This window comes from Pongo abelii, chromosome 13 (assembly GCF_028885655.2).
Source record: "Pongo abelii isolate AG06213 chromosome 13, NHGRI_mPonAbe1-v2.0_pri, whole genome shotgun sequence".
Classification (NCBI taxonomy): Eukaryota; Metazoa; Chordata; class Mammalia; order Primates; family Hominidae; genus Pongo; species Pongo abelii.
Genome location: NC_071998.2, coordinates 79,068,364 through 79,093,953, shown reverse-complemented (window position 1 = coordinate 79,093,953; position 25,590 = coordinate 79,068,364). Strand labels below are relative to the sequence as shown.

Genomic DNA, 25,590 nt, shown 5'->3' with positions numbered 1-25,590 from the left:
CGTGAGCCACCACACCAGGCCAGAAGTCCCCAGGGCCTTGAAACAAAGATATCACGACAATTAACAAGCCTTAACAAAACTATATGAGAGGTAAAAGGAAACAATTATTTAATTTTCTGTATCTCTCAATATTTCCACTATTAAATATCAAAAGGGCAGTTACAAAGAGAATAGTCCTTATTCCTGGGAGGACAGACCAAGAGAGACTCACCTGCCATTTCAGTCTCAAAGAAGCCAATGAGAGACTGCATGAAGGACAGGATCCACCGGTCTGTAATGTTGGGGCTTTCTCTAACCGTGTTCTCATTGTAGAGAAATTCTATTTCTTCCTCCTAGGAAGGAACAATTAATGAAACACTGGCACACTTGGGGAGAAAGTTACTATCAGGAAATAAACTTCTTAAATCACCTAAACAAAAACAAAAAGAAAAAATCCCAGACTCCACTGGCAATGTGAATTTCCGATTTTCAGCAATATTTTCAAGATAAGCACCAACGTGGCACATTAAGTCCTCAATTAATTAATTATGTTTTGGAGTAAACTGAAGAGTTTAGGAAAACATTACTTGTCTGCACCAAAGAGTAATTATGAATTGAGAGATATTCTAAAATCTTGTCAGAAAAGTGTAGGGTTTAGTTACTTTAAACCTCAGGAAGGAAGGACAGTAAAACTGTCTAGGATTGAATGATTGTCTACAAACTGAAAATGAGTACTGGGAAATTATTTCCATACTAAGGCTGTTCATTTTACCCAGGAAGTTCTATCCCAATCTTTTTGCTTTGCAAAATCCTCCTTGATCTTAAGTCCTTGCTCCACAAACAGAACTCATGTCCTGCTTTGTTTCTCTGGCAGCACCACAACCAGGCTAGCAGGGCAGTGATAATGTGACTCTTCCTCTGGGTTTAAGCCCCTGATCATGGAGTCTGTGTCTTGCTGGTATGTTCAGATGGGCCCTGGCTGTGGGGAACTTTGACCCCACCTGTATTCCTGAGTCCCACACCAGTGGAGGCCTGCAGAGTGCACCTGCCCAAGGACTGTTTGCCCTACTTGGCAGAGAACCACATGCAGGACAGGTGGCAGGGCTGCAGAGACGAGGAATGCTGGGAGCCTGGGGAAGATGACTGCCCTTCTCAATTCCTGGGGAAAGGCTACTCTGAGCGCCTCAGGTGAACATGATGTGTCCTCATTAGCAGAACAACCAGAGCCCAAGGGGAGCAGAAGTAAGTGACCTGCCTGCTGGAATGAGATAACAAGAGTTCATTTTTCCAACCAGCTTTTTCAACTGCTCAAGCAGGAATAATATCTCATTTTCATTCAACAGTTATTTACTTACAAGCAATTTTACTTGTAAGGTGCTGGAGATCAGATGTGCGTATCCGAACTCTGACCTCAAATCAGGTCTTGAAAGCCCATACAGGAAAATGTGCAATGAAGGTGATGGACCCTGACAGTGGTCAGTTGTGGGGCATGGAAGGTGGCTCTAGAACAAGGGCTTCTCAGGTGAGAAACTAACTCCTGGGCGTGGAGGTAACTGCCATTGAAGTACACTTCCACATACATCACAACTATTATTTGTGACCCTAACAACCCACTGAAAACTCCATCGAGAACTGCTATCACTCTCAGATTAGCCCAAATGCCACCCCACTGAGGGGCCTTCTCTGACCACCCATCTCAAGTGGCCAGCCCTAGCTAGCCTGTGACTCCGCCTTCACTGGGTGCTCTCTCTAAAAGTTGCTGACTCTTTACTATCTCTCCCAATTCCCACTCCACTGGTTCCATAAGGGGAGGGGTGTGTCACTCAACATGGTGTTTCTGGTACTAAGAACTGGCTGACTAGGCTGGGCGCCGTGGCTCATGCCTGTAATCCCAGCACTTTTGGGAGGCCAAGAAGGGCGGATCACCTGAGGTCTGGAGTTCAAGACCAGCCTGGCCAACATGATGAAACCAAGTCTCCACTAAAAATACAAAACAATTAGCCAGGCATGGTGGTGGGTGCCTGTAATCCCAGCTACTGGGGAGGCTGAGGCAGTGCCTCAACCCAGGAGGCAGAGGTTGCAGTGAGCAGAGATCGTGCTACTGCAATCCAGTCTGGGCGACAAGACTGAGACTCCGCCTCAAAAAAAAAAAAAAAAAAAAAAAAGAACTGGGCGACTAAACAACTATAGGACAAACTCTTCTGCAGGCTAGGGCCCATGGTCTTGGCATAGCCCAGACCCTAGATACCTTCCGCACCTGCATGTATGGCCTCCCCATGGCTCTAAGTTACCCCAGCATCAGGCAGCAGAGAACAGCAGCCCTAAAGTCTCACGCAGAGCTCCACCTCTCACAGCTTGGTGAAGGGAGCGCCGTGGAGACACGTCAGGTACATGTGCAGCCCCCTACAGCCCATACCTTCTGGAGCCTCAGAACGTTCTGGATTAAGAAGCGATAGGCATTGTACCATGGGAGCAGTACATCCTTAAGGACGTCCCTCACACCCTCCTCTTTAAAGCGGAGGTTTTCTGCTCTCACCACAGGGGAGTTAATCAGATATAATCTGGAAGAGGGAGAAAAATTAGACAGAGAAGGTACTTAGAAAGTAAACCAATTACTACTCGACATATTGAGAGAGCAAGATGAAAATCAGTCCTATTTTCTACAAAAGGGGGGAACTATGAATACTCTTTCAGTGGTCAATCTAAAACTCACAAAACTCACTCTCACTTTCTGTAAGAGACCTAGCAAATTATAAAAGACGTATATAATCTGACACCAAAATATGGCACTGTATAGCACAGAAATGCATCTTATGCCACTCTCACTGCAGGACCAATGGGGTACACCAGCACTAAGAGAAAGGCTGGCCTGGTCCTCGTCAAGAGCCACTGTGCCGTTCCCACGGACACGACCTGCATCTGCTGCTTGCAGAGAGAGAGGGACTCACAAGGAAGAGCCTTCAAAGAGCAGAGTCTTGACATCTGGCGGGCAGAGGTTAGGGATGCTGCTAAACATCCTACAAAGAACTACCACCACAAAGAATTACACAGCCCGAATGGCCAGCAGTGCCAAGGGTGAGTCTAAGAGACAGTGGAGAGTTGGGGGAGAGCCCCACTAATGACTCCTGGGCAACACAGGTACTGTGTGAAGGTGCTGAGTCACAGGCCTGGGCACTGGTCTCATGCCTAGGACATAGGGATGCTGAACAAGATCTCTAGGTCCCTTTCAACTTGAACACTGTGTGGTTTCATGATTACAACTACCTCAAGCAGTGGCTCAAATTTCTCCAAAAGCTTTTCAGTATGAGTTTTTTTATTACCTCTAGCATAGATATATCTCACATGGCTCTGTTAAGTACAAAATTAAAATAAATGATGAAAGAGAATTCTGATACCAACAAGACAGGGAACCTAGAAAGGAAGTAAGGCAGAGGCAATCAGCACCTAGCCTGGGGAGGACTTGGACAGCTCAACAACACCCAACACAGGTCCTCTTCCTCAAACAGACCTCTAGGTTTAAAAATGCCTTTATTATTTAGAAAACTATTTTGGGGGTTTAAAATCAACAACCATACCAACATAACATCCAAATAACAGAGATATGTTGCTAAAAACCTAACTATAAACCAAATCTAAGAATAGTGACTAATAGTATAGGAGATGCTTACATAAAAAAACAATAGATACACACAAGGCAAAGCACTGGTTTGTACCTGAGGGCATCAGCACCATACTTCTGGATGATGGAAACTGGATCTGGATAATTCTTTTTCCGTTTGCTCATTTTTTGGCCATCACTTGTAAAACAAAAGGGAGATGCCAATTAAGTAAGTCAGTATCACAGATGATCTTGTTTTAAGGATACAAATCATTTGCAAACAGGAATACACAAAACGAAATGGGAAGGAGTAACTTAGACAGAAGTTAGTGCTAATAGGCCGGGTGCGGTGGCTCACACCTGTAGTCCCAGCACTTTGGGAGGCTGAGGCAGGTGGATCGCCTGAGGTCAGGAGTTCGAGACCAGCCTGGCCAAAATGGTGAAACCCTGTCTCTACCAAAAATACAAAAATTAGCTGGGCATGGCAGCGCACACTTGTAATCCCCACTACTGGGGAGGCTGGGGCAGGAAAATTGCCTGAACCTGGGAGGCAGAGACTGAAGTGAGCCAAGATCACGCCACTGCACTCTAGCCTGGGCAGCAGAGCAAGACTCTGTCTCAAAAAAGAAACAAACAAACAAACAGTGTTAAGGTACAATGGTAAGATATTTTGTTAATATTTGCAAACTTCATTTTGAATATCATAGTAAGTCCATGAGGAAGCTTCAGGGCAGACTGAAGAAGAAAGATGTGTCAGAATATATCCCAGAGAAATGAAAACTTACGTTATCATAAAAACCTATTATCAATTGTTCACAACAGCTTTATTCACAATTGCCAAATATTAGAAGCAACCCAGATGTCCTTCAAGAGGTGGATGATCAAACAAACCATGGCATACCCATAATACACAATGCTATTTATCCATGGAAAGAAATGAACTATTGGTATGTGCAGTCATCTGAAATCTCAATGGAATTATGCTGATTTAAAACAAGCCAGCTGGGTGTGGTGGCTCATGCCTGTAATACTAGCACTTTGGGAGGCCGAGGCAGGTGGATCGCCTGAGCTCAGGAGCTCAAGACCAGCCTGCCAATATGGTGAAACCCTGTCTCTACCAAAAATACAAAATATTAGCTGGGTGTGGTGGTTCATGCCTGTGGTCCCAGCTACTCAGGAGGCTGAGATGGGAGAATCACTTGAGCCCAGGAGGTGGAGGCTGCAGTGAGCCGAGATCACACCACTGCACTCCAGCCTGGGTGACAGAGTGAGACTCTGTCTCAAAAAAAAAGAAAAAAAACCCAATTCCCCCAAGTTAGTTACTGTATAATTCTATTTATATAACATTCTGGAAACGACAAAATTACAGAGATGGAGAAAAAACCAGTGGTTGCCACGGATTGGGGATGACAGTGGGAAGGTAGGAGGGGAAGGCAATGCAGGAAGGGAGACTTTGATGTTGAATTCATTCAGTAACTTGATTGTGCTGCTGGATACAGGATCCTACACATAATAGCTGTATACACGTAAATGCGTATAAGCAAATAAGTATATGTAAATCTAGGGAAATGTTAGTAAGATTGGTTGGCTATATCAACATCCTGGTTGTGATATATACTGTAGTTTTGCAAAATGTGACCACTGGGGGAAACTGGGCAAAGAATTTAAGGGATCTCTATTATTTTTCATGACTGCATGCAAATCCACAATGATCTCAATACAATTTCCCCCCTTTTTTTTTAAATGGAGCCTCACTATCACCCAGGCTGGAGTGCAGTGGCATGATCTTTGCTCACTCCAACCTCTGCCTCCCAGGTTCAAGCGATTCTTGTGCCTCAGCCTCCCAAGCAGCTGGGGTTGCAGGTGTGTGCCACTGCACCCACTAATTTTGTATTTTTAGTAGAGACGGGGGTTTTATCAAGTTGGCCAGGCTGGTCTCCAACTCCTGACCTCAGGTGATCTGCCCACCATGGCCTCCCAAAGTGCTGGGATTACAAGCATGAGCCATGGCACCCAGCCCTCAATACAATTTTCAATTAAAAAAAAAAAAAAAGTAGCACACATACTACACAGGCAGACTGCCTAGGTTCAAAATTTGCATTTACCACTCATTTGCTGTGTGTCCTTTGACAAGTTACTTTTTCCTGTCCCTCAGATTCCTCAAAGGTCACAATGGGATTATAGGACCCATCTCAAATGGTTCTGGGGATTAAATGAATTAAAATGTGAAAATGCACACAGTGGGGCCTGGCAAAAAATAAGGATGCACAAAATGTTAGGTGACATCCTCTTCCTCCTCACACAGCATATAAAGTAGGATTTCTGTGTGGGTAAATATTTCATTTTAAAATTTTCATTTATGTTTATTTTTATTCTTAATGACTAGAGGTAATAAAGGAAAAATGAGACTTCCTTATAATAGCAAAAAGTGGGAAATAATGACCATTGGGAGGAAGTTTCAGATGAGGGGAAGAATGGGATCTGGTGGCAGAGTACCTGGGTCAAGCCTAGTGTGGCTGTCACTAGCTTTGATCCTAGGCACCTGTGGTCTCTAGAACCCATAGCTTCCTTATGTGTTAAAAAAAGGACAACAAAATCTACATGAAAGGACTGATGTACAGATTAAATAAGATCTATAAGCAAAAGTATTTCATAAAATGCTAAGTTTAGTAAATGCTATTTTATTACTAGTAATATCACTAGTAGCATTATGTTAGTAGCAGTAGCACAATCTGAAAGTCCTCCCCTTCCTCCTCCTCCATTAGGCTTAGCTCTCACACACTCCTTGTTGAGAAACAGTGGAGACAAAGCTCCACCTGTCACTACAACAAAGTTGACCGCTCTCACGCATTCCTTCTTAAGAAACAGTGGAGACAAAGCTCCACCTGTCACTACAACAAAGTTGACCGCTCTCACGCATTCCTTCTTAAGAAACAGTGGAGACAAAGCTCCACCTGTCACTACAACAAAGTTGACCTACCTTGCCAGGACGAGCCCATTCACAATTACGTTCTTGAAAGGCGGTTGTCCAAAGAGGGCCGTGGCCAGCACCAGCAGGGTATAAAACCTGAAAAAAAAACCCCAAACAGTTCAATAAAAATAGAAATGAATTCCAAGCATAAGAAAGAAACTGTATTTATTCATTAAACTGAATTTCTATTTTTGATAAGTCACACTTCTTGATAATCACTTAAAGCAATGATTCTTAATCCTGGTTACTGGAGACCAATCAAATTACTGTCTAAGATTTGAAAAAAACATCGAAATAAACGTCTGGAGTGATTTACTGACCATTTCTCTGTTACCAGGCCTCCCAGGAAGTCTGTGTGGAGAGCCACATGGCAGCATTGGGTGGCCTCTCAGGACCACCCAGAAGCACCTAGCTGAAAATGAGGGATGGGTGTTGAATTTGGCACAAGATCATATGGAAAAGACAATTTGATGACAAAAGATGCAAAATGCACTCTCACCAAAAAGTGATAAGGCAGACTAGAAAATGCTTTTATTCTGTAAAATGTTGTGTACCTCATTTATGTGCTAGATAGCTTGTTCCCCAAATGAACTCATATCCCTGACCACTGTCCCGGGGGTGATGCACTCCTGCCTCTCTGACCTAGTCCTGCACTCTGAGAACATCAAGGGACATGAGCTGAGGAGACCAGACCCCATGGTTAACATAAACACTGATCCAGATATCCCTCCCAGTTCTGAAGGAGAGTTGGGAGGAGCCCTGGTGCCCAGGAGAGGCAGCCCAGGCCTCAGGGATGGAGAAGGAGGCAGGCAGCAAGGACACGGGATCCACATGAGGACTGCTACCAGCTAACAGACTTTGCTACTCCTCAAAGGAACAAGCTCATTGGTAAGGCATCTAGCCCTTTCTAAAAACAGAATTTGTTCTGGGTAGCTGTTCCTATAGATAAAAAGGACTGGAATCTGAAGACAGCACATTCCCGAACATGAAGACTTGAATTCAATGATTACCCAAAGCTGTCAAAGAGAGAAAATGACACCAACAATTCCTTAAACACACCCCTGCAGAAACATTACTGTGAATGTATAATTAAAACCTGGGCTGGGCGCAATGGCTCACGCCTGTAATCCCAGCACTTTGGGAGGCTGAGACGGGAGGGTCACTTGAGGTCAGGAGTTCGAGACCAGCCTGGCCAACATGGTGAAACCCAGTCTCTACTAAAACTACAAAAATTAGCTGAGCGTGGTGGTGCATGCCTGTAGACCCAGCTACTTGGGAGGATGAGGCAGAAGAATTGCTTGAACCCAGGAGGCAAAGGGTGCAGTGAGCCGAGATTACACCACTGCACTCCAGCCTGGGCAGCAGAGTGCAAGAGTCTGTCTGAAAAAAAAAAAAAAAAAAAAAAAGTAAATAAAGCCTGGGCCAGCAAAGCCCATCCATGGAAAGAAAGTAATTCACCTTCTTCCAATTAAGGAACTGTTTTACATAAGATACCAGATAAAAATCAATGCCCAAGTCCTCTCCCATAGGTATATTTTAAAAAATCTGGATTTTTTTTAGAATGTTGATTTATAAGGCTAGCCTCAATATCTGAGCACATTGCCAACTATCCCTCAAATTTCTAGCACCCAAACTGTCTTTTATGCAAATACTCAAACATTTGAGTAAATGATCTGATGTAAGCTAAGAACACATAATTTTTTTTATCATTTTAACATCTAGTATAACACATATATTCCAAAATGCCAGTGAGATCATTCAAATTGTAAAACTACAGCCCTATTGTAGTGGGAGAGTCCTACTCAAAAGGCACTTTAATGTCTGTGCTTGGTGGTGATGGGGAGAGGGCAGGAATGTAGACTGTCTTATTTGCCACAATCTCTCCATCACCCAGTAGATAAATGGCAGCGACTTAGTAAAATACTCCCTAAATAAAAAAAAATCAATAAAACACGTGATGAAAGAATAAGGAGGCATACCATCCTCTGGTTTGGTCGATGCCCTCGGCAATGAAATCTGCAGGAAAAGCATCCTCAAACTCCCGCTTGTTTTCAAATGGGTAATGAACCTGAGCATAGGGCATGCTGCCACTCTCAAACCAACAGTCAAACACTTCAGAGATGCGGTGCAACGATCCCTTCCCACAGCGTGAAGGAATGGTCAGGTGGTCAACACTAACAAACAGAAAAGTAGTCATTTCTATTAACTGTAAGCATAACAGAACTTGCAGTTTAATTGCTAATAGGAAACACAAAACCCTGACAAGATATTATACACATTTGCAAACAGAAATATCAGCAATTCTCAAAGGCTTTCAGAGAGTACCATGAATCCTCCATCTGAAAGGTTATGCACCATTCACCTCACACTTCACAAGGACAGAGGCCACAATACTGCAATATGACATGAGTCATCAACAAAGTAATTCATCAAGCTAGTCACTTCCATGTGTGGCTCTGTAATCCGCTAGAGACCAAGTCTTAATAGGAGAATGGTAAAACTGAAGTGAATCGAACATTTAGAAACTGACCTCTCTCTGTGGAGATCTGAGATCTTTGCTCCTGACAGTTCTTCAAGTTCTGCCACTGACCCAACGCATACTACCTGTCAAAAACAAAGTTCAACAGCAGGAGCTCCTAAGAGCCAAACAGAGCATACTGAGTTAATTTAAATACCATGCATGTTTAGTTTGAGAGACTGATGATTCTCTTTTTCCTGTTTTTTTGACATAGGGTCTCACTAACATTGCCCAGGCTGGAGTGCAGTGGAGCAATCACAGCTCACTGCAGCCTCAGCTTCCTGGGCTCAGGTGATCCTCTCACCTAAGCCTCCCAAGTAGCTGGGGCTACAGGCAGGCGCCACCTCACCCAGCTAATTTTTTGTATTTTTGGTAAAGACAGGGTTTCGCCATGCTGCCCACGCTGGTCTCAAACTCTTGGACTCGAGCTATCAGCCAGCCTCAGCCTCCCAAAGTGCTGCGATTACAGGCGTGAGCCACCCAGCCTGAGACTGATGATTTAAAGGCACATTAACACACCAGTCTGGGCCGAAGGATAGTATTCGCTAATGTGGCTTCTCTCTCATGAAAGACACAGCTTACTCTTAGTCTCTGAAGAGGCCAGGGTTGACACTGCTCCTTTGTTTCCACTCCAGTATCAGAGGGAGTCCCTAACTAGAGAGAATCTTAAACATTCATAGCCATACTCTCAATGGATATTAAGGGTTTATTATGTACAAATCGTCAAAGTAACTGGTATAAGTGAAACATCTTAGATTATTTCTCTAAGGCATTTTAGTTTCCTCCTGGCACCTGAATCTGGCTCATTAATCTAGAATCTTCCCAAGAAAAAGCTAGAGCTAAATTATAGTCATACAGTGCTTAATGGCAGGAATACATTCTGAGAAATGCATTGTTAGCGTGATTTTCTTAGGCAAACATCACAGACCTAGATAGGATGGCCTAAAACACACCTAGGCTATATGGTGGAGCCTATTACTTCTAAGCTACAAACCTGTACAGCATGTGGCTGTACTAAATTCTGCAGGCAACTGTAACACAATGGTAAATGCTCTGGTTTTCCTATGGTTTGTCCCCAGCAAATCTCATGTTGAAATTTAATCCCCAGTGTGGCCATATTGACAGATGGAGCACAACGGGAGGCGTCTGGGTCACAGGGTGGATCCCTCATGAACAGACTAATGTTCTCCTTCTGCAGTGAGTTAGTTCTCACTCTATTAGCTCCTGTGAGAGCTGACTGTTGAAAAGAGTCTGCCCCCACCCCACTGCCCCTGTTTCTTCTCTTGCCATGTGATCTCTGCATACTCTGGCTCCTGTCCAGCCTTCCATCAAAGTGGATGTAGCCTGAGGTCCTCCCCAGATGCAGATGTCTAGTCTTGAACTTTCCAGTCATCCAGAATCACAAGCCAAATAAACATTTTTCTTTATAAATTATCCAGCCTCAGGTATTCCTTTGTAGCTACACTAAACAGACTAAAACAGGAAGTATTTGAGTTTCTAAACATTACAAAACACAGAAAAGGCACAGTAACCATACGGTATCATAATCTTGTGGCACCACTGTCGTATATGCAGTCTGTCATTGACTGAATGACATTATGTGGTGCATGACTATATTGTGCTTGGACCCGATTAAAGCAATCAGACAAAGCCACAGGATGCTAGGATTATATCCAGGTAAAGAGCTGAGAGATTGGGCCAGCTGGGGCACTCAGAATGGAGGGACCATCTGACAAGGGCCACACCAGTAGGAACTGCTGTGCGTTCTCACCCAGGGAGCTTCTGTTCCTAGTGAACACTGGTGGTCTCTTTCTCTGCCCTTCCTGTTCAGTCCTGAAAAGTCTTCTGATTCAGCTACTTCACTGTTGCCTTTCAGGTCCCTATGGGAGATTCACCAAGGTCCCCAGGGTGCTGCTGCTCGTCACTGCAACAATGCTGTCAGCTTTGGACAGAAGGCCAAACACACAGCTCTATCTGTATAGTAAGTCCTCGCCTAATGTCATTGAGAGGTCCCAGTAGCTGGGAATAACTGGCGTGCACCACCATGCCTAGCCAATTTAACAAATATTTTTGTAGAGATGGCACCTCATTATGTTGCCTAGGCTGGTCTCAAATATCTGGTCTCAAGCGATCCTCCTGCCTTGGCCTCCCTAAGTGCTGCAATTACATGTGGGAGCCATCACACCTGGCCTAAAGTCACAGTTATCAAGAACCTCTGTATGACATTAAGTGAGGACATAGTATATCCACATACATCTATATATCTACACACATCATCTTATTCATTTGATTTTAGAAGTTAAAGGTCTGTAATGCTTTCGTAAATTTCTTTTCAAGTTTTCTTTTTTCATCATCTATAAAGTCAGTTTAACCATAAGCTAATAGCATACCTTAATGTAGGGGGAAGAAAAGACGTCCGGGAAACACACAAAAAAAACATTTAAAGTATGTATTTCCCTGAGAAAACTGTATCCTTTTATTTTTACAGAGGAAAGTTTTATAAATTGTATTTAATTCAAGGAAAAAAAGTTAAAAACCCCAGAAACAGATTATCTTATGTCATGATTCCAGAAAGGAATAAAGAGGAAAAAAGATGAAATAAGAAAGGGGCAAAGAAAAAAAAACCCTATTCTTTTAAACCACATTCAGATTTCATGAACAAAATGCTTTAGCAAAAATCAACACAAGGAAATACTGCCCCGCCTCACCTCCTCAAAGTCATCGCTGACCCACAGTGGGATGGGGGTGCCCCAGTATCTGTTTCTGGAAATTGTCCAGTCACATGCATCTTTCAGCCAATTTCCAAATCGTTTTTCTCGTACCAACTCTGGGACCCTGCAACAAACAGATCACATAACCAATCACATAAGAACATCAGCAATTCAAATATGGAAAAATTCAACATGTAAATAATATCCACAGGAGCCTTTGTATAATGCTTTGTGGACCAAACACTCTGGAAACGTGGCGCTCACTGCAAAGAGAATGTCTTCTAAATGGACAGCACAGCACACGCAACAGTTTCTGCTGCCATCAATGACCTACATCCAATAGATTACCCCACAGCACACAGGCCTCCCATGTCCTCCTCTTCAACTGGAGTACGGCTGCCACATACCTCTAATCAGTCACCTTAGCTCTAGCCAGCCTCATCCATACAACTCTAGTCTTCACATTATCCTCACCATAGCAGTTTTACTGAACTCATTAAGCAAAGGCCAACAGGCCAGGGGATTGGTAGCTGCTCTAGCAGCCCTCTCTATAGTCTCCTCTCTGGTCATTCTTGGTCTTGAATTTCAGGCTCCGGCAATGAAGCAAGTTCCCTAGAATCCTTCTCACTTAACTGGCTTTGCCCATGCCTGCCCTCTGCCACGCAGCCTTCCTCCCCTCTGCATCTATCCTCTTGCATCCCTCCCACTCCCAGTACTCTTTACTCCTTGAGGTTCAGCCTTGCAGAAATCCTTTTCAAGCACAAGGCTGAGTCAGGGTAGGCTACGAGACCTCCCCTTCTTCTCCTGGGAAGTGCAGTTACTGCCCTGTACTTCAAAGATCAGTTTATATGCCTGCACCCCCTCGAGGCTATCTTACTAATATTCTATATCTAGTATCTTACACATTAGGGGAACTAATTAGCTTACTAGCTCTACAAATGAAAAGCTGTCTTTTGAGAAATCAGGACCACTCTGCTAAGAAATATTAGAAAGCTACAGTTTATAACTATTTCCTTCGCTGCCCTGAGATTCTCCCCATTCTCCTAAACTCAAATACAGTTTTCTAGAGTCTAGTTGGATCCTTGTGAGAAGTAAGAGTGGTGATTACCTTTCAAACTTGTAGTGAAAAACATTCAACTGAAATACAAAGGTTCAAGCCTTGTTTCATTTTGTACCCAGAGGCTGAAATGATACTTCTTGGGCTATCACCTGTAGGACACATATCAGCTGTGGAAAGCAAAGGCTTCTGTGCTTGGAGCTTATCCATACAGCCAAGCACAGGGTACATCATCCACTGCAGGACCGACAAGAGTAAGTACAAATGGCTTTTGCAGGTATATCTGAAAATAATGTTTACTCTGAAAATGACTATTATTGAAGGCTAGCAAACTCTGGCAGTACAGCCATATTTTTCCAAGGTCATTTCATTCCATAAATCGAATAAATGGTGGTTTATCATTTCCAATGAGTTTAAAAAGAAAAATACTCCCTTACATACTTTATCACAAGAAGGATGTTACTTCTGTTCTGTAACATTATTTGAATTATTTTGTGCTCCTAAACACATAGAAGAAAAGATAGCTATTATAATACACAATAAAAGATGGGTTATTAAAATTATAACTTGGGGGAAGTGTAAACCATACTTACTAACCACATGACGAAAGACACTATGAAGAAACACATCTTACTGCTCACCAGTAGCACAGGTCATTGTTCCTTAGGAGCTGGTCCACCATGTTCTCCACTCGCACAAACCAGCTGGGCACTGCTTTGTAAATTAGAGGAGTGTCTGATCTGGGGAAGAAGAAACACACACATAGCTGCTCAGGCTGAGACTAGTAGGCACTAGGGTAAGACTGACTTTTCATGTCTTATTGACAGCATCATCACTTACTTGGCCTTCTGCTAATACTTATTTTTATTATAGATAAAAACATCTAAGACTTCAAAATTGGTCATATCTTTCCACAATAGTGAGAAAGGCAAAAGCTAATACAAGAACAAGACTAGAAAAAACTAGTTCTGCTAGTGACAATTATCTAAGAAACAATGTCAACTTCAACTTCAGCACAGAAGAGGCAATGTGGAAACCAAACATGATGCAACTGAACATTTCATTTTCACCCATACTTTTACAGCATGGTCTTATATTAAAAGTTAAAATCATATTAAATTTTTCAATAAACTCTATTACAAAATTTTAGAGATGCTTCTCATCCTAAAAAAAATGTGGCCACAACACAAAACAAATTTGTACAGGTCTATTTTTCTCTCACAGTTCCTTAGGAAAGCAACATTTTTAGCCATTCATAAAACTCTCCTAGACCAGGCGCTGCGGCTCAAGCCTGTAATCTCAGCACTTTGGGAGGACAAGGTGGGAGGATTATTTGAGCCCAGTAGTTTGAGACCAGCCTGGACAACATGGCGAAACCTCATTTCTATAAGAAATGCAAAAATGAGCCGGGTGTGATGGCACCACCTACATAGTTCCAGCTACTCCAGAAGCTGAGGTGGGAGGATTGCTTAAGCTGGGGAGGCGGAGGGTGCAGTGAGCTGTGATTGCACCACTGCATTCCAGCCTGGGCATCAGAGTGAGACCCTATCTCAAAACAACAACAAAAAACAAACAAAAAACCCAACTCTCCTAAAAATGAAATAAGAAGGCGGCTTCCCAAACCGACTCTAAAGGATACAAGTGAGATGAACACCACAAATAAGATGGAATGGGCACATATAGTAAGTGCAAGCACAGACTGGAAGCTCTAGCTATAACACAGTCTTTGTTTCTTCTGACCTCCAGCAAAAAGGGTAGCTGTGAGTGAAGGTGGTGGCAACCAGAAGTCGGCCTTGTTCCTTCAAAGTCCTGATGATACTTTTGTCAGCATCCTATTAAAAAAAATTAAAATTTAGCCATTAAAACATACTATAATACTTAGGAACAATGTATTACTAGAATCTGATACCTTGTTATGAATAAAAGGCACAAATAACAAATATTATTTATGATTTTTAGTCACTAACTTTAAGTAATTTTCAAGTACATTCCACAACATTTAAGGTCATAAAGTTTTTCGATCTGAAATGACAACCCCAAGGTCACAAAGGTGCTTCATGAGGCATAAACTGGAGTTTTTCTGATCCTTTCCCGTGAAATTTCAGCATGCTTCCTCTAAAGATATGAGACCCTCTGAACGTAACTGATGACATCTATCTTTACGGAATTTATTCGATGACAAAACCAAATAAAAACAACTTCCTAGAAGAATTACAATACAATTATAAATGATGATAGAGACTAATCAGAAGTAACAGACACGCTTCTATGCTATATGGATTACAGACCTTCACATACTGTCCTGCGAAATCTGTCACCTCCGTTGTGAAGCAGCCTGAAGCATCCACAGGGCAAACGGGGAGCGAGTCTTTCCGAATAATGTTAAAGTCCATACAGACCCGATAGTCATCCTGAGAAAAGGCAAAAGGGAGGGAAGAATAAAACAGTCTATGTATGGGTGTGAGCATGAGGTAACAGATTCCCAAGATAATTGTTCTATATTGTAACATATACATGTCATCAACTTTGTCCTGTAAACTGAAGGTAACTCAAGACCATTCGGAGAATCAGAGCCTCACAGTTGGACAGGAGTTAGATCATCTAGCCTAGTCTTCTCAAATATTATTTCCCAGACCTCCATATATAGCAGAGTATCCACTAAATGAGAAGACAGATGACATACATCAATTTTTTAAGTGAAAGGAATTAAGAAAGTAAAGCAATAAAGAATGGCTACTCCATAAGCAGAGCAGCCACACAGGAATGTTTTAAAACTAAATCAAATTTGATTTATAACAGCAGCACACACATCTGAAAAACCAAAAATTTCCTATTTTACAGATAGGAAAGTCGAGGTACCAAGAAGTAACTCAGCTATGAAGCAGCAATGCTAGGATTCAAAACCAAACAGCCTGGCTCCAGAGTCTATAGTCTTCATCACTGTGTTATGATGCCTAAATATAAAATTAAAGAGATTGTCTTATGTTGGTAAACCACACTCTGGGTTGACTCCAAGACAAGCTGGAAAGCTGACATGCTTCCACCTGGATCTGTGTTCACCTCTCTCTGTGCTGAGGCTGACTGGTGTGGTGTCATGTGGGTGGACAGGAAAAGCCCCTAAGTGCAGCAATTTGAACCACTGAGTGTGGAGCAAGTAACTTTATCCAGTGCATTAAGCTAAGAGCAGCATTCCTGAATGCATCCAGAACCAGTGATGTTCAACAGGATGAACATCAGGATGAACAGAGTGCACAGACTCTGCGGAGATCAAACACTACCCTTGCCTGGTGAAGACAAGTGCAACGGAAGGCCTCTCAGAAAATGTTTACCAAGGCCGGGTGCAGTGGCTCACGCCTGTAATCCCAGCACTTTGGGAGGCCGAGGCGGTCAGATCACCTGAGTTCAGGAGTTCGAGACCAGCCTGGCCAACATGGTGAAACCCCATCTCTAATAAATACACAAAAAATAAGCCAGGCATGGTGGCAGGTGCCTATAATCCCAGCTACTTGGCAGGCTGAGGCAGGAGAATCGCTTGAACCTGGGAGGCACTGGTTGCAGTGAGCCAAGATTGCACCATTGCACTACAGCCTGGGCAACAGAGGGAGACTCTGTCTCAAAAAAAAAAAAAAGTTTACCAAATGGTGTTAAAGGCTATAGTTTAAAGAATGAATCTTCTATAACATTAACATGCACAGCATTCAGAATAGATATATGAGATATAACTCTAGAGTCAATGACAAACACCCACATTTAAAAAAGAAAACCTCAGGAGGCTGAGGCAGGAGAATCGCTTGAACCCAGGAGACGGAGACTGCAGTGAGCCGAGATCCTGCCACTGCATTCCAGCCTGGGTGACAGAGGGAGACTCCCATCTCAAAAAAAAAACAAAAAAAAAACCCTACACTACAATTCAAAACCAAGAAGTTACCTTTTTATTATCTACTAACAGTGGGGTAACCATACCAGTTAATTGACCCTAAAATGATTATGAACAATATTTGACCAGTTCCTAAAACTCTTAAGTAGTATTATCAAGAATGCTTCCTTCCATCAAAATGGACCAGGTATTAGGTGATTATTAAGGAATTGCTGACTTTATTGGATATTTATACTGAAAATAAAAGTCCTTATCAGTCAGAGATGCAGCTAGAATTACTTATACATGAAAGACATGAGGTTGAGGATTTGCTTTTAAATCCTCCAGCCAAAATAAAAAAGTGTGCTACTGTACAGAGGAAGAAAACGAGAGATTACCAAAACACTGAGAGTTAATGCAGCTGGATGATGTGAAAAGAAGAATCTATTACAATATTTTCTTCTGTGTATGTTTCAAGATTTCCATAATAAAAATTCAAGTGATGGTTACACTAAAAGCCCAAATTTTACTATACAACATATCAATGTAAAAAAAATTGCACCTGTACCCTCTACATCTATAAAAGTAAAAAATCCCAGAGATTAAGCATGAAAGCAAAATGGCAGATGAGGGCAGACTACTGTCACTGCCTTTTATAACAAAGCCATATTTCCAATCCCTCTCACTGACAAAACGATCAAGCCTAGAGGAATGTGTATGTAGGTGCTACACCATGCTACAGAGGAGGCAAAAGAAGTTCAGATAGGCCAGGCAACTTACTCAGGAACTGCCCGTTAGTAGCAGTGCCATGATTTAAGGTGAGAGGTTGTTTACTGTAAAGCATGTGCCTTTATGTTGTGCTGTTTTTATTCATACACAAATTACATGAAAAGGAATGTGTTTTTAGAAAAATTATTCTGGTCAAAATATAAAATTAACTGTAGAGTACTGTTTTGAGGGGAGAGGTCAGATTCCCCCTTCTGAACATTTAATTAAGAACACAGCAGAGGTGATGGGAATGGTCTGTATCTTGGTGGCTGAGGCACCTGCACGTCTCTAGATGCCTGTCAAAACTCATACAACTGCACACCAAAAAGAGTTTACTGGATTTGGCCCACTCTTTCCAGAAATCAGCTTAGGATGAAAGGGAATTGCAGATACAAATTTTACAAGCCATCTTGCAGGCAGTGAGCCAGAAAAGAGGCCAACCTGGTAACTCAACATGATGAGACACATGACTCCGCATCTATGAAAAGTGGCTACCGACATACTCAAATACATTTGCCAGACTTATGCTACTCACAGCACCGAAGTAAGGAGCTTGGTGGACAACCCCTGTGCCTTCTTCTTCCTTCACATAGTTGTCAACAAGCACAGTGAAAGCGCCATTCTCTTTACACTGGAAAGAAAGGACAGCAGGCTTCAGGGATGAAACATTACTGTGTTACAATGTTAACTTTGTAACAGCTTTTCCTAAGAACCTGAAAATGCTTTTAACGGGTAAAATTATTTTCAGAAATAGAAAAGAAAGAATAATGCAGGCTGGGAAGAAACATGCTAATTCAATACATTTTTCCCATAAATAAAAAGTTATCACTTATAAATGAAATAATTATCTGGAGAATGGCAGATAAAAATTTCTAATTTCCTTGGTTACAAACCGGTGTTTTTCATTAGTTCTCCCTCCCCCAATTTTTGCTCCCTATGTAGTTTAGGATACAGTCTCAGCAAGCATGCTCCCTAAATTGTTCACTTCCTGGTACATTTTCAATCACTGCATATGTTTTGCTTCTCTTTCTCCTTTTGACTCAGCTTAAGTTATTCAGTCATAAAGGCAAATCTTGAAAGGAACAGGTGGGAGCCACAAGTAGTAAGTTCTACTTACAGGTGCTCCACCACCTTAATACTCAGGGGAAATGTGTTCAATTTCATTTTCTTTGCAACAGCAATATCATCATGTTAACACATATACTGCTAACAGACCTACTCTTTCTACTTTCGTCTTTTTACATTTCTTTCCACAAACTCTTGTTTCTGCCAAACTGGCCCTTTGATGTCCTTCCTTTTTGCATTGGTAAAAAGTACTTTCACAAATGATTTTCACATTTAACTCCTATAATTCTGTGAACAAGCTATTAGTATTCCCATGTCTTAAAAATATTCTGGCTGTATTTGCATTTCACAGATGAGCGAACTCAGAAAGAAGGTTAAATTTAGTCTTATCCAAATCACACAACTAGCAGTGATGAAGCCAGTACCTGGAACAGGTCTTCTGGTTGCAAATACAATGTTATTTTCAATTACATCACAGCACTCGGTTTCTTTGGGAACTTAAAACTAAACTTGAAAAATAAACATAAACTTTTAATTGTTGTAATCCAAATCACCTTGAAACATTTTAGAAGTTATGGTATGATAGGTGCTAAAACTTCGATAGTTTAAACAGAAAGACAATACATGAGTCCTTAGAATTACACGTATACTTAGTTACATGTTCTATACTTAGAAGCAGTATAGACAAAGTCACTGCATCTTGTCTCTCAGGGTCTACTTTGGGCCTACCCAGGCCATGGCTGGGCTGCTTCCACCCAGGTCAGTAGATACCAACCACCAGGAGCGGCAGTGCTGCTCCACAGGCAGTGTCCGCTGACTCAGCTTCCCTTGGTATTTCACAACAGGTATATTTCAGTGAGCATCAGATGATTCTGTTCTGGGTCAAACGATTTACAGTACTTGCCTAAGTCACCGAAGGTTTCAGGTAGTTTAAGAAGCTTATTTAATGAGTAGGTGTTATTCAACTTAATATGTACCAAGTGCATATTCCAGACAGACCTCTACTTAACCTAAAGTTCCTGTCTAGTGTATCCATGTGCATTCTTTCAGGGGGTTGAGTTTCTGGGTTCTCAATAGGTTTTGTGATTCAGAAAGGTGAAGAGTCACTGATACAGTGGAAGAGATTTCAGATACTAAAAAAAATACAACATAAAACAAAGTATGTTAAGCTATATGATAGGAGAATGGAATGAAGTAATGACATTTTTCCAAGGGAGAAACCGAAGATGCATTCCAGAAAACTTTCAGATGACATCTGAGTTCAGACTTGAAGGGTGAGTTAACTCAGCAGATATCAACATAAGAAAAAGATAAAGACTTTTAAAATGGTAGGAAAACTTAATTAAAGAAAGGCAGGGAAGCAGGAAAGGGAAGAGCCAGTTTGACTGAATAAAGGATATGTCTAAAGCAATGTGGGAGGATGTGGTCAGGAAGCAGCTCTGCCACATACCAACTGGGGAGGGCACATCCTAAATGCTGGGAAGTAACTAACGCCTGCAGGGAGGAATGGGATGAGGGCAGAGCATATGGAAATCCACTGAGCAGCAACGTGGGAGGAGGAAGGCTATTATGTAGGCAACGAGAAATGTGGGAAAACACTCAAGAGGCACAAAAGTGAAGCGGCAGGAAACAGACACACCGTGGATAGGGCCCAAACCACAGAGGTCTCCTGAACCAACCAGACTCTCCCCACACGGAACAGAAACAACTGAGGGTTCAGCGAACATTTTTTTCTGGGATGGGATGTAAGTGATATGTCCAGTTGATTATTATTTCCACATAACCATAAGGCCAGGTCTGCTCATTATCTCAAGACCTTTAAATAAGGACGGAGAAATTCCTCTTTGACATTATTCTTTCGGTGACAGAGTGTGGGAGTGGGGACAACAGGGTTTGCAACTGTAGCTGTGGATTCTCCATTGTTAGAAAATAAAACCACATAAAACAACTTTATGACTCTGAAGAAACTAAGGTGCTAAATGTATGAGCTCTGTCGTGGTGCCTAGATTTAAAACACCTGCCTAATAAACCTCCTTGAAATAAAATTGTGTTTACCTTTACACACGATGTTTTACTGTGATTACTATCTTAACTTTGTCAAAACAAACAAACAAACAAACAAAAACCTCAATAAATACCCTGGGTGATATGTAGACTACATGCAATAAAAACACACACCTAAAAATCCAATCAAATGTAAAGTGATTCCTCATACAATTTGAGAAAAATATTCAAATAAAAAATCCCAGCTTGGCCAGGCACGGTGGCTCACACCTGTAATCCCAGCACTTTAGGAGGCCAGTGGAGGTGGATCACGAGGTCAGGAGTTCAAAACCAGCCTGGCCAAGATGGTGAAACCCCGTCTCTACTAAAAAGTACAAAAATTACAGCATGCCTATAATCCCAGCTGCTCGGGAGGCTGAGGCAGGAGAATCGCTTGAACCTGGGGGGCAGAGGTTGCAGTCAGCCAAGATCATGCTATTGCACGATATTTGCACTCCATCTCAAAAACAACAACAAAAAATCCCAGCCAGGCGCAGTGGCTCATGCTTGTAATCCCAGGAGTTCAAGACCAGCCTGGGCAGCATAGCGAGACTCTGTCTCTACAAAAAACTAAAAACTTAGCCAGGTGTGGTGCTGTGTGCCAGTAGTCCCAGCTACTCGGGACAGGGCGGGGGAATCACTTGAGCCCAAGAGGTCGAGGTTGCAGTGAGCTGTGATTGTGCCACTACACTCCAGCCTGGGGGACAGAGGAAGCCCTGCTTAAAAGAAAAAAAAATCGAGAGGAGCCAAGATGGCCGAATAGGAACAGCTCCGGTCTACAGCTCCCAGCGTGAGCGACGCAGAAGACGGGTGATTTATGCATTTCCATCTGAGGTACCGTGTTCATCTCACTAGGGAGTGCCAGACAGTGGGCACAGGTCAGTGGGTGAGTGCACTGTGCGCCAGCCAAAGCAGGGGCGAGGCATTGCCTCACTCGGGAAGCGCAAGGGGTCAGGGAGTTCCCTTTCCAGGGGTGACAGACGGCACCTGGAAAATCAGGCCACTCCCACCCGAATACTGTGCTTTTCCGACGGGCTTAGGAAACGGTGCACCAGGAGATTATAGCCCACACATGGCTCAGAGGGTCCTACGCCCATGGAGTCTCGCTGATTGCTAACACAGCAGTCTGAGATCAAACAGGAAGGTGGCAGCGAGGCTGGGGGAGGGGCGCCCGCCATTGCCCAGGCTCGCTTAGGTAAACAAAGCAGCCAGGAAGCTTGAACTGGGTGGAGCCCACCACAGCTCAAGGAGGCCTGCCTGCCTCTGTAGGCTCCACCTCTGGGGGCAGGGCACAGACAAACAAAAAGACAGCAGTAACCTCTGCAGACTTAAATGTCCCTGTCTGACAGCTTTGAGGAGAGCAGTGGTTCTCCCAGCACGCAGCTGGAGATCTGAGAATGGGCAGACTGCCTCCTCAAGTGGGTCCCTGACCCCTGACCCCCGAGCAGCCTAACTGGGAGGCACCCCCCAGCAGGGGCAGACTGACACCTCACACAGCCGGCCAGGTACTCCAACAGACCTGCAGCTGAGGGTCCTGTCTGTTAGAAGGAAAACTAACAGAAAGGACATCCACACCAAAAACCCATCTGTACATCACCATCATCAAAGACCAAAAGTAGATAAAACCACAAAGATGGGGAAAAAACAGAGCAGAAAAACTGGAAACTCTAAAAAGCAGAGTGCCTCTCCTCCTCCAAAGGAACGCAGTTCCTCACCAGCAACGGAACAAAGCTGGACGGAGAATGACTTTGACGAGCTGAGAGAAGAAGGCTTCAGACGATCAAATTACTCCGAGCTACGGGAGGATATTCAAACCAAAGGCAAAGAAGTTGAAAACTTTGAAAAAAATTTAGAAGAATGTATAACTAGAATAACCAATAGAGAGAAGTGCTTAAAGGAGCTGATGGAGCTGAAAACCAAGGCTCGAGAACTACGTGAAGAATGCAGAAGCCTCAGGAGCCAATGCGATCAAATGGAAGAAAGGGTATCAGCCATGGAAGATGAAATGAATAAAATGAAGCGAGAAGGGAAGTTTAGAGAAAAAAGAATAAAAAGAAACAAGCAAAGCCTCCAAGAAATGTGGGACTATGTGAAAAGACCAAATCTACATCTGATTGGTGTACCTGAAAGTGACGGGGAGAATGGAACCAAGTTGGAAAACACTCTGCAGGATATTATCCAGGAGAACTTCCCCAATCTAGCAAGGCAGGCCAACATTCAAATTCAGGAGATACAGAGAATGCCACAAAGATACTCCTCGAGAAGAGCAACTCCAAGACACATAACTGTCAGATTCACCAAAGTTGAAATGAAGGAAAAAATGTTAAGGGCAGCCAGAGAGAAAGGTCGGGTTACCCTCAAATGGAAGCCCATCAGACTAACAGCAGATCTCTCAGCAGAAACCCTACAAGCCAGAAGAGGGGGGGGGCCAATATTCAACATTCTTAAAGAAAAGAATTTTCAACCCAGAATTTCATATCCAGCCAAAGTAAGCTTCATAAGTGAAGGAGAAATAAAATACTTTACAGACAAGCAAATGCTGAGAGATTTCGTCACCACCAGGCCTGCCCTAAAAGAGCTCCTGAAGGAAGCGCTAAACATGGAAAGGCACAACAGGTACCAGCCACTGCAAAATCATGCCAAAATGTAAAGACCATCGAAACTAGGAAGAGACTGCATCAACTAACGAGCAAAATAACCAGCTAACATCATAATGACAGGATCAAAGTCACACATAACAATATTAACTTTAAATGTAAATGGACTAAATGCTCCAATTAAAAGACACAGACTGGCAAACTGGATAAAGAGTCAAGACCCATCAGTGTGCTGTATTCAGGAAACCCATCTCACGTGCAGAGACACACATAGGCTCAAAATAAAAGGATGCAGGAAGATCTACCAAGCAAATGGAAAACAAAAAAAGGCAGGGGTTGCAATCCTAGTCTCTGATAAAACAGACTTTAAACCAACAAAGATCAAAAGAGACAAAGAACGCCATTACATAATGGTAAAGGGATTAATTCAACAAGAAGAGCTAACTATCCTAAATATATATGCACCCAATACAGGAGCACCCAGATTCATAAAGCAAGTCCTGAGTGACCTACAAAGAGACTTAGACTCCCACACATTAATAATGGGAGACTTTAACACCCCACTGTCAACATTAGACAGAACAACGAGACAGAAAGTCAACAAGGATACCCAGGAATTGAACTCAGCTCTGCACCAAGCAGACCTAATAGACATCTACAGAACTCTCCACCCCAAATCAACAGAATATACATTTTTTTCAGCACCACACCATACCTATTCCAAAATTGACCACATACTTGGAAGTAAAGCTCTCCTCAGTAAATGTAAAAGAACAGAAATTATAACAAACTATATCTCAGATCACAGTGCAATCAAGCTAGAACTCAGGATTAAGAATCTCACTCAAAACCGCTCAACTACATGGAAACTGAACAACCTGCTCCTGAATGACTACTGGGTACATAACAAAATGAAGGCAGAAATAAAGATGTTCTTTGAAACCAATGAGAACCAAGACACAACATACCAGAATCTCTGGGATGCATTCAAAGCAGTGTGTAGAGGGAAATTTATAGCACTAAATGCCCATACACAAAAATGAATTCAAGATGGATAAAGACTTAAACGTTAGACCTAAAACCATAAAAACCCTAGAAGAAAACCTAGGCATTACCATTCAGGACATAGGCATGGGCAAGGACTTCATGTCTAAAACACCAAAAGCAATGGCAACAAAAGCCAAAATTGACAAATGGGATCTAATTAAACTCAAGAGCTTCTGCACAGCAAAAAAAACTACCATCAGAGTGAACAGGCAACCTACAAAATGGGAGAACATTTTCGCAACCTACTCATCTGACAAAGGGCTAATATCCAGAATCTACAATGACCTGAAACAAATTTACAAGAAAAAAACAAACAACCCCATCAAAAAGTGGGCGAAGGACATGAACAGACACTTCTCAAAAGAAGACATTTATGCAGCCAAAAAACACATGAAAAAATGCTCACCATCACTGGCCATCAGAGAAATGCAAATCAAAACCACAATGAGATACCATCTCACACCAGTTAGAATGGCAATCATTAAAAAGTCAGGAAACAACAGCTGCTGGAGAGGATGTGGAGAAATAGGAACACTTTTACACTGTTGGTGGGACTGTAAACTAGTTCAACTCTTGTGGAAGTCAGTGTGGCGATTCCTCAGGGATCTAGAACTAGAAATTCCATTTGACCCAGCCGTCCCATTACTGGGTATATACCCAAAGGACTATAAATCATGCTGCTTATAAAGACACATGCACACGTATGTTTATTGCGGCATTATTCACAATAGCAAAGACTTGGAACCAACCCAAATGTCCAACAATGATAGACTGGATTAAGAAAATGTGGCACATATACATCATGGAATACTATGCAGCCATAAAAAAATGATGAGTTCATGTCCTTTGTAGGGACATGGATGAAATTGGAAATCATCATTCTCAGTAAACTATCGCAAGAACAAAAAACCAAACACCGCATATTCTCACTCATAGGTGGGAATTGAACAATGAGAACACATGGACACAGGAAGGGGAACATCACACTTCGGGGACTGTTGTGGGGTGGGGGGAGGGGGGAGGGATAGCATTGGGAGATATACCTAATGCTAGATGACGAGTTAGTGGGTGAAGCGCACCAGCATGGCACATGTATATATATGTAACTAACCTGCACATTGCGCACATGTACCATAAAACCTAAAGTATAATAATAATAAAAAAAAATAAATAAAATAAAATAAAATAAAAATAAAATCAACAACAAAAAAAAAAAGAAAAAAAAATCCTCTAAGACAAGAAAGCTACACAAACAACTTAATTTTGTTGGCACTAAAGCAGACTTTCTGGATTCAGGTACACTCATAAAAGTAATGTCAATTCCACTTCTCACAACACTCCAGCTATCAAATAATCAGATTGTGGAGAGCGCCCACAGTA

At 42.4% G+C, this 25,590-nt stretch overlaps 1 protein-coding gene across 3 annotated transcripts in view; it reads right to left on the bottom strand.

Moving 5' to 3' along the window:
- Nucleotides 1-25,590, bottom strand: part of IARS1 (isoleucyl-tRNA synthetase 1) — an 80,181-nt gene that overhangs the window by 38,676 nt on the left and 15,915 nt on the right. For all 3 annotated transcript variants that reach the window (XM_024252029.3, XM_054521066.2, XM_054521067.2), the window contains exons 10-20: nt 17,994-18,089; nt 15,123-15,245; nt 14,575-14,666; nt 13,476-13,574; nt 11,775-11,901; nt 9,079-9,152; nt 8,528-8,722; nt 6,558-6,644; nt 3,693-3,776; nt 2,396-2,540; nt 212-332 (exon numbers count right to left, since the gene is read on the bottom strand). In XM_024252029.3, coding sequence (XP_024107797.3) covers nt 212-332; nt 2,396-2,540; nt 3,693-3,776; nt 6,558-6,644; nt 8,528-8,722; nt 9,079-9,152; nt 11,775-11,901; nt 13,476-13,574; nt 14,575-14,666; nt 15,123-15,245; nt 17,994-18,089 — 1,243 coding nt within the window. The remainder of the gene's footprint in view (nt 1-211; nt 333-2,395; nt 2,541-3,692; nt 3,777-6,557; nt 6,645-8,527; nt 8,723-9,078; nt 9,153-11,774; nt 11,902-13,475; nt 13,575-14,574; nt 14,667-15,122; nt 15,246-17,993; nt 18,090-25,590) is intronic.